Source organism: Argopecten irradians, chromosome 9, assembly GCF_041381155.1.
Source record: "Argopecten irradians isolate NY chromosome 9, Ai_NY, whole genome shotgun sequence".
In the NCBI taxonomy this organism is placed as follows: Eukaryota; Metazoa; Mollusca; class Bivalvia; order Pectinida; family Pectinidae; genus Argopecten; species Argopecten irradians.
Window position 1 is genome coordinate 8,914,979 of NC_091142.1, and position 9,899 is coordinate 8,924,877.

General features: G+C 36.6%; 1 protein-coding gene across 1 annotated transcript; it reads right to left on the reverse strand.

Annotated features, from left to right (window-relative positions):
* Positions 1-368: 368 nt before the first annotated feature.
* LOC138331345 (nucleoside hydrolase-like) lies at positions 369-8,029 on the reverse strand. Its single transcript, XM_069278906.1, has 6 exons — positions 7,777-8,029; positions 3,860-4,105; positions 3,113-3,287; positions 2,580-2,696; positions 2,131-2,267; positions 369-1,256 (listed from the first exon to the last, which is right to left on the reverse strand). Exons 2-6 carry the CDS (start codon positions 4,046-4,048, stop codon positions 930-932), a joined length of 945 nt encoding a protein of 314 aa, XP_069135007.1. The 5' UTR covers positions 4,049-4,105; positions 7,777-8,029; the 3' UTR covers positions 369-929.
* Positions 8,030-9,899: the final 1,870 nt, after the last annotated feature.

The following is a 9,899-nucleotide window of genomic DNA, read 5'->3' on the forward strand; positions in this document are numbered from 1 at the left end:
GGCTAACTGGAAGGCAATCAGCCCAATGTGTCTCCAACATGTGAGCTGTGAAAGAAGTGAAGACGAGGACAAGGAACACCTTTCTCTTGCGTTGCATGGCGACAAGATCAGCGCAGACATCATGGCTAGTTTCGCACTATTGGTATGACAACTAGAGTCGTGTAAACAAGGAGTTGATCGCCACTGTCGACACGCCATCAGGAGGACGTTTCGTTTACTGACCGATGAACCTGACTGATGATGAAGATGCATAAGCAGAACTCCGACTGTATTTAGGTATGAGCTTAAAACGTCTTTAAACTCACCATCATAAGTGTATAACTGATCAATGTTTCATTGCAATGAAAAGAATAATAGAAAATATATGGTTATAGATGAGAGTAGTAATGCTTTATTTGCCTATATATGACTTAATGTAAATGGTTACATTCCAATAATCGGAGAAGTGGATTCTTACTCCCCTCCCTACACTGTATAAAGAGATGTTACATGCAATACTCTACAACATGAAATGTTCACGTGTACTTCTGTCGTAGTTTGCAGGTGTGACTTAATTTTGTTGATAAAAATACTCGTGGCTAGCGAGCAATAGTGACAATTCTGTATATATAAAAACAAATGTTGTATTTATATTCGTAGTTCCAAAGTGGCCATGAAAGTAACGAAAATTCCTACACAACAAAAATTTCATGAGATACAGTAGCATGTGAACGACACACAAATGTACATGTACCAATTTATCATTCACCAATACATGTACATATGAACCACATTTTTGTCACAAATTACAACCAATATCACTTGCCATCAAATTCTTTGTTCGGCAAAGCAATCCCTCCGCGTTTGTAAAATAGGGCCACGGAAGGGCAGTATCCATTTATTATTAATTTCTTTCTTAATTTTCAGTTGCTTCTGCCGAAGGTCCAATGTTATAGAAGCATTGCATCATATAACACTCTCGCCTTTTCCACACTGACCGCTGTAACAGCTTTGATATTGACCTTTCGACCCATAACTTTTCTCCAATCACAAACGAGTTGCCCGCGTGTAATGCTTCCACTCATTTCTACCTCGCCATAAAACTCTTCAGTTTCCGTGGCAACTGATCTATCAATTATGAAAGCCATGGCCAGTAAATCACATGATCTATAATGTGATCTATTCGCAGATTTTAAGCGTCCGATGGAATATTGAACAATGCTGTTTTGAAAATGTCCCTTCCTAGTATCTGTTTTAAGCCAGTTCTCTGTCCATGTCTGAAGAAAGAAATAATAATGTGGAGGTTTGATTTCTGTCATTTAATTGAAGTACTGTAAACCAAACTCCTTTCGCGACCGATTTATTTTCGCGAATTTCGTGATCAAGGTAAAGTCGCGAAAGTTTATCTCTGCGAATTCTTGCACAATTAAATACAAAGATTATCTCCATTTAATTTCGAATCCGCGAAACTAAATCTCTGCAAAAATGTTTTATAACGGAAATCGCGAAATTTTGTAACCGCGATAGAAAATTGGTTTACAATAATCTGTCATTATATCGGTTTTTTAAGATGATAAAGGGAGATAGAAAGAACGACATCGTACTGTAAACATACTTACTATTTTAGAGGTAGTTTTATTTTAGCGCTTTTCGCTCTGTCTTTAAAGCGCTGATAAATGTATAGTGCTAAATTTTGTAAAATGGAATTTCCTAATTGCGCTGATTTATATCCGCGGGAATAAGTCATAATTTACATTTTTTTGGCTTTTCAGCTAAAATTTGACTGCACTAAAATAATTCGGTAATATAGTGTCAAAAATATGTATTTTCATACTGAAAGATGATTTCCTAGTAGAATACATTGTTATATTCAAATGTCTGAATTCTTTTAGCCTAATATCCTATCCTCGATATTCCAGAGGTTGCTATCACTGTTTGGTCCTTTGATATACATCAAAAGAATTGAATAATATCTTTGTAATTGAGTGTCGCTCTTTCTGTAATCTTCAAAGAAAGTTTGCGCATACCTCTGCATGCTTGATTTATAATTTTTTTTTCCTCATGAACTGCCTTTAGTTTTGATATGAGATAGGCCATTGGTGGATAAAAGGACATTGACAGTAACCCCTGGAGTATTGAGGATGGACTTACCCATGACTGTCCATTGTCTGCACATGTCTCCCAGGGAACCAGCAGGATAGGACATCCTATCTCTTTTAATACCACGTGGGCCGCCTCTGGGTCACTCCGGAAATTAAATTCCGCTGCTGGGGACGTGTTTCCTTTTCCTAAACAAGAATTATCTCTATTTCTATCCGGATTCATGGATGATTAAAAAATTGTCTGTTTTTCTCTACTGCAGTTTTCATACCCTGTATACGGATACATTTTTGACCTTGAACTGATAAATGTTTGACATTGGACTGATAAATATTTGACCTTGACTGACTTTGGACTGATAAATGTTTGACCTTGAACTGATATATGAGTGACATAAAACTGATAAATCTTTTACAATGAACTGATAAATGACTGACCTTTAACTGACAAATATTCGACCCTGTACTGATAAATTGACCTTGGATTGATAAATGACTTGCCTTGAACGTTTCCTCCCATTATCACCATCTCCTTCAGCTTCTTTCCGAAGTCTGGATCAAGTCTCAACGCTACTGCTATGTTGGTAAGAGGAGCTAAGGCAACTAAAGTTATCTCCCCTGTAAAATATATGTTGATATATAAACAACTATTATTTATTAATATTAACCCAGATACAGCATTCACAGCATGCAAGATTTTCTTAGATAAATTTGATACGGAATTCACCTTAAGTTTTCTTCGTAATTATGACGATGACTCATTCGCAGTCACGTTAACTTCATGCAAATTTCAGATCAAGCATTTTCTTCACGGAAAATACACCATGTAGACCTACATGTATAGATATTTGCTTGTGTATGGCAATTATTATTTATACGGTAATAACAATGAGGACATGGTTTTTTACATAGTTTTCCTTTACCAAAATTCTTATATTTCATAAACACGGGGAAAATGAAGAGCCTATCGAAATAGAAAACTTTTGCTGTATGACAGTGAATGTATATACATTGTATCTTTATAATTGTTTTACCTGGATACTGGTTTACCAATCGTAATAGAGCTAGAGTCGCGTGTTCTGATTGGATGAGGTTCATGTCAACTGGCTCCGGATTGGCTACATCTCCCATACCGTCTCTGCCGTGGTAATGTGTCGCATCTGGACCCTCGCCGGTAAGTGGTTTTTCACAACCTTTGTATACGGGCACCTAGCAAGAAGGATGATCCATATTGACAGCACATTAACTGGGTTTAATACCGTCTTAAGAAGAGGAGGTTACTTATAGTTTGTTTGTTACAGTTATTAATATAACCGTATGTGTAGTGATTTTCATAGGGCCAAAATAAAATTATGTCTGTTTAAGGTTACATTGGCAAAGAAAATAGGAACGGTAGGTCGGGAGGATTTTTTTTTTTTTTTTTTTTTTTTTGTGTGTGTGTCTTTCACTCTAAAATAATGGCTGGGACATGATTCTGAAATCGAAATCCCGACTTTTATTTTTTTCCTAGAAATGTGGGGGAAAAATAAGGGTCAAGGGTAAAAAATTAGGGTCGGTAGGGTAACTTTAAACATATTACTTTTTGGCCTAGTCATGAATCTATAGGAGCTTTGATATGTTATTCATCACAACCAATGATACATACTATACTTACAATACATAGATTTTGATTTATTAAGTAAATCAAGAGTTAAAAATAATTTTTAAAATACATTGTAGTATGTCAAAACTTTAGTCCATTTATGGCACCTGTAACTTTAAAGAGAGACAGGGTTACGTACATTAAGTCTGTCACACACAGATAGAACTCTTAGTGTGTTCCTACAGACATTGGTTATGTCGACATTTCCCTGGACACACGTAACCGCCAGCACATCTAGAACATCCGGCCTTGAGAGCGCCAGAATGATGGCCTGGGCATCATCAACACCAGTGTCCACATCAATGATGACTTTCTGGGGGCTGGGCATCCTGCTCTACTGACCAGTCAACTCCGAGAAAGATGAACTCCGGGTTAAACGCGAGACCTTAAAATAGAAACAACTTTCAACTATTATTGTAAATCACGTTTTGAAAGCGCTCTGGACACGCAGATACAAATAGTCTAGAAGTCGTGATCATGCATTATGCACATGTGTATACTTGGGAGACTGAAGTTAGTTCCGAGTGCCGAATTCCGTTTAAGGATTTTGTTTAATTGTTTGTTTGTTGTTGTTGATTTTTTTTAACATTTTACACAGTATATATAAATGGACACCAACACACAAACACTTGCATACGCACTCATTCACAATACTTAAAACATCAAGTTGTACGTTATTTTTAGAATAAAATTAAAGAAATTTAGTTCATGTGATTGGAATACATTACAGATGTTGTCTGTTGTGTTTTATCATGGATAATTTGTGATGAAGTCAGTTTAAATCCATTTTCAGTTAACTCCCATTTCCAAGTTTTGTTTAAGTAAAATGGAACTCGGAACCAGTTCCGATTTCCGTTTAAGGGAATTTTCTATCATTTTAGATAAATGTTTTACACATATGAGACATGGTGCCTGTTGTGATTAATCCACTTTAATTTTGTTTTCGATGAACTCCCATTTCCTGTTTCGAGTTCTGTTTAAGGATTTTTTAATAAACGGAACTATCCGCAGAGGCCTTTTTCCGTTGCCATGATTTTTTTTTACCTGTGCAGAGTTTTGATTTCAAAACACATATGCCTGAAGACATATTTACAAATTTACGAATTTCGGCCTTTCGTTATCATTCGCAACAAAATTTGCCCCAAAAAAATAACAAATTTCTAAGTATGAATTACGGATATATGGATGACGTAGAGCATATTGATGACGAACAAAGAGCGGGTATTTCACGAATAAATGTGAATTCCTCATCTTGATGCTCTCCCGTGAGGAGTACATTAGATCAAATTGTCCAACATTACGGATATATAACGAACAATTACGAATCATAACACATTGAGGAAACCGATCGGAAGCATTGAAAATGTTACGAGAACCCGACGGATGTATTGAGAATGCATTGCGCATGTTTAGCGGAAACAAAGGTTTGTGTTGAGCATGTGGATCAACAGTATTGCGGTCATGAAAGAAGCGTACTCGAGCCTTTCGGTATCACTAATTACAACAACACCACAGCATCAACATTTCAAAGAAGCATAGGAAGTAGAGATAGAAGGGTTCTTTTGATGCAAAAGAGTGGGCTGCATCCCCCAGCCTACCTCCTTCAGTTTCTGGTCATCTTGATGCCGCCGATGAACCGCATACGCTTTCTGCTACTGGCAAAGGGAGGTGGTGCAAGTAGAAAGCAATGCACTAGAAATGGAGAGAAATGTCATGAAGAAACTTTAACTTCCCTACCAGAACCAGAGAACACAGCGATTGTGGGTCATTTCTGGTCCTATTGATGCCAGCGATTGACCAGAGACCCTTTCTGGTATATTGGTAAAAGGCTCTTCTGCATCAACAGCCCATTCTATTTCTACTTCCCCATATTGTTGCAATCGTTGTTGTTGTGAAAAGTGATACCAAAAGGCCCGAGCACGCTTCTTTTATATAACCGCAATGCAGATGTCCTAAATGCGCAATACAACCTTTGTTTCCGCTACACGTGCACAATGCATTCTCAATATATCCTAAATGTTTCCGTAACAATCGTTTAATCTGTTTCATCTATGTGTGCGTTATATATTCGTAATTGTTCGTTACATATCCGCAATGTTAGAGTAATTTACCGATTGTACCCCTCACGTGAGAGCATATGTTATCGTATTTGCTTTTATTCGTAAAATAGCTGCCTTTGTTCGTCAGAAATTTGCTTACCTTATCAATATATTCGTAATTTAGACTAAGGGGTTTATTATGTTTGGTCAATTTCGTTGCAGATGACAACGAACGGCCAACATTTGTAAACTAAATTCTCGCTTTATTAATCCGCTTTTCAGTGGGACCGTTGAATGGCTATTTGTTATTAGACGTTTTTCAAAACTCGTTTTTATAAACAAAACTGTTGTCCTCCTCATATGAATAACATGCGTACGACTACTAGACAATTCTGGTTTTGCAGACAAAATGACTTTCAAATTGATTAGTTAGCAGAAACACGGCATGATTTCCAAATACTGTAAACAGAATTTATTCGTGAGCGATTTACTTTCGCGATCCTAGTTTCGCTAAAGTTGATATCCTCGAATTAATATCTACATCACTTATATTGATAGTTTCCATTCAATTTTTAAATCTTCGCAAACCAGTTTTGAAATGGAAATCGCGAAATCTAATAGCCACGAAAGAAAATTGGTTTGCAGGTTTAGGGAAAAACCTATAGTGTAATAATCATGTAACTTATGTAGCTGCCTACATGTAGAAGATAAAGACCGAGAATATAAAAACGATAAGACGATTCATCTCGGGGAAACAAATCTTCATGTCTACCTCACACCCGGGCAATAAATGTATAAACTTCAGAATTTAATGTAATTAAACTATATTTGGTATTATCTGCTGTAGTTATTTAGAATATGCTATATATATTTTCTATATCATTTCTTATATACTTTCAGGCTAAAGAGGCAAGTCGAGAGACAAGGTACGTCGACACATACATCACATATTATTAAAGGAAATGGAAACTATTATTAAAGGAAATGGAAACTATACCACAGTTGAAAATGAATGTAATGACTGGTGAACATACATGTTAATTCTATATACATATCAGCATATACACGTGGTCGAGAGCAGAAGCTACTTGTTTAAATAGACATCAAACGGAACAATCCACTTATCATATCCATAATCAGGGAAATGGACTAATATATGAAAGCGAAAAACAAATCCAGAATTTAAACCAAACAAAACTTTCTTTTATTAAAAAATAAATCCCAGGTACCCGTCGTGACGATTGTGTGCTCTTGTTTCTAGATTTGTATAAATTTCATCATTTTATTCACGGTCAATTTCCATAATTCGGAAAGGGATTTATTTTCTATCGATCCAGAAAAGGGAAAAGGAGTATGGTAGTTTTAATTCCATATTTGTATAAATATATTCAGATCTAATTCCATATGAGACAACAGTTTAATTTTCTGTCAAAAAGAAAAAGAAATTACATATTCTTGACGTGTTTCTTTGCTGTATTCCATGTGTCTATTTTTCATCTTCTCATCCAGTTCAACATTTTGTATTTTATTTACATGTAAATGACAGCCATCAAACACATCTATCTTGTTGGCTTACTTTTAGCAAGCCTAGCCCACAGACGGGCAAAAGCAGTAACACTGCTTGATGCAGATAGGATCTATTTTAAGAATAGTATACATACAGCTGTATAGAGGATACACATGTTTTTGTGTGTATGACTCACTATCTCTCGCTGGCCAACTGGTTTCTGCCATGTAACTGACAGCGAGCCTGGGTCCAATTCCATATTTCAGTTACATTGGTTTATGTACTAAATAATCTCAAATGATACAGAAAATGTATATCAATAATGACTTTGCAAAAAAATCTATTTATGGAGGCCTATACCAATACAGTGTATTTATATTATTGACAGAACTCTAAGCTCACGGGTTTTATACAATAGATATACATTCGTCCATTTTATACGCATGTTTGTACAAACCGAAAGTAGAGTTCGTTGTTGATGTCAATTAAATTGAAAGATTTGGTATTTACCTTTACAGCTCCGGAGGCGTTGGTTAATTACCGTAAACAATAATAAGCCGTGAAATCCGGTCAGTTGGTGAATCGACACATTCAGTTAATTGTATTAGAGTTAGCTCCCTTAGGCCATCCTCAACCCACGGTCCATCAGGACAAGTTCGTTCTTCCTTCTTTACCAAACTAATTTGAAACTGGATGAGAATAGCATAAAGAGAGTTTCATAATTTGCAAAATGTGAACAATAGGCATTTTTCTTATGAGTTTTAAAAATGCACGTGTCAATAATTCTCGGGATTTCTTTTAGATAGACATGCATGTGTATACACCTACATGTAAATGGCATGTACAGCTTAATGTAAAAGTCAGACGCATCTACTGTATCGGACAACAAAGACGGATAATTTCTATAGGTTATGGTATTTTTGAAGTTGAAAACTCGGAAGAATTTTGGTGAATCTTATAGAATTTGATGGACTGTACACTGTATATATGCTAGTCCGCTAAACCTCCCCATATAATTAGATTTAAAAACAAAATTGCCTAATATATATAAAAGGAAAAAAAAAAAAAAAAAAAAAGCTAATAATATAGGCAGGTTTAGCGGACTATATATATGCAGATTTCATGTTATAGTTCGTCAGAGAAAAATTATCGAGACTGTTAAGTTCTTTACAGTTACATGTATTTCAGACAAACGAGCAATGTAAGTAAGATATACTTTAATGAAATTAAAATCTCGGAATGGCATTGACTTTGAAAATTTGCCTCAAAATGTTAGACGACCCGGTTATGAAATTGCTAACTTATGGGACGGTTAATGAATAAGGAAAATATGTAAAACATTCTGGGCTCACAAAAACGATTTAGGACAATCACAGCTTACCGGCAATAAAATTTTCAAATCAAAATAATTTCTTGTAAAACGAACTTGGCAAAAATTTTAAATATGTTCTGAAGTATTCCATTATTTACCATAATCACAGATTTATAAGCAAATAATAAATGTCTACGTACTTGTTGTCGAACATGTACCTTAATCACAGTCGCCTTGTTAATATGGCAACAAGCATGCCCTTTCCTTCAACATTCAGCAAAGATATGGTATGGAGTTATCTTCTTTTCGGTATGAAGCGCCACTCTGCTCTATTCCAGCTCCCTGCCAGACGCCGTCTCTTCCAAACCTCCCGAAGAAGCAGCCTGAACCTTCCCAACAGTCTGGGACAGTTCTTGTACATCTGATAAGATACTACATTGCGTCCCGGGCAGATCATGCTCTCACCTACCCAGATCTCTGTGTCTGTGATGGCTATTTTACCTCTTTTATCTTCGTATTCTGTGCCAGGCCTTCTTCCTCCCTCGGATCACAGCGAGTCCTCCTCAGGTGTTCTTCTACTGCTTCCTTTGAGCAATTAAATTGTCCAGTTTCCTTACTCCCAAATAAAATTTTAACAAAGTTGAAAGCATTTGCTACAAATTTTGCCCTCCTGCTACTTTCTTTACGATTATTCATGTTGTTTTCTGCTCGTTTTCGTCTTAGACACTGTGTCAGTTCGATGAGATGTTGTTTCCGAACGTCTGCTGCATCCCTGAATTTTATCTTAAACGTTCTTAGTCCCTTCTGGTATTACCAATGTCCTTCTCTCTTCTATTTTTACGGCTCCCAACTCTACCCTTTCTTTTCTTCTGTGTCAAACCTCTGTATATTCATACGGACATTCCTTTCACTTTCTTGTCAATGTTAACGGCAAAAATTGATTGAGAACATTATCAACGTCCTCATCGAACTGCTGTCATGCTGCCTTGTTGAAACTCCCTGGCCACTTCACTCTCTTCCTCCGTTCCTCTCTTGGTCTTGTCAAATCTCCAGTCAGCTCCCTATGGGAGTCTGCCTCACCACTTTGCACCTCTTTTCTCTTTGATGCTTAAGCTTGGAGACTGTGGTTGTCTCCCAGACCCTTCTCCGTTTTGCCAGATTGCTTGGTGTGTTGGAAGATATAACGTGTGTGTAACATTTAGCCCGTTTACTGGTTTGGCTGGTGAAGATCCAACACTGATACTTCTCAGGTAAGTCGAGGAAAGTTGGAGACCATGTGCGAGACATGCACTCAAAGTTTACTTCATTTGCTTTGACCCCC

Excerpts from the sequence above, each read along its gene's own strand:
- LOC138331345 (XM_069278906.1), bottom strand. The coding sequence starts at position 4,048 with ATGCCCAGCCCCCAGAAAGTCATCATTGATGTGGACACTGGTGTTGAT. Across the intron at positions 3,288-3,859 it reads CTGTGTGTGACAGACTTAAT|GTGCCCGTATACAAAGGTTG; the intron begins GTACGTAACCCT and ends CCTTCTTGCTAG. Across the intron at positions 1,257-2,130 it reads CAGACAATGGACAGTCATGG|ACATGGACAGAGAACTGGCT; the intron begins GTAAGTCCATCC and ends TTCTTTCTTCAG.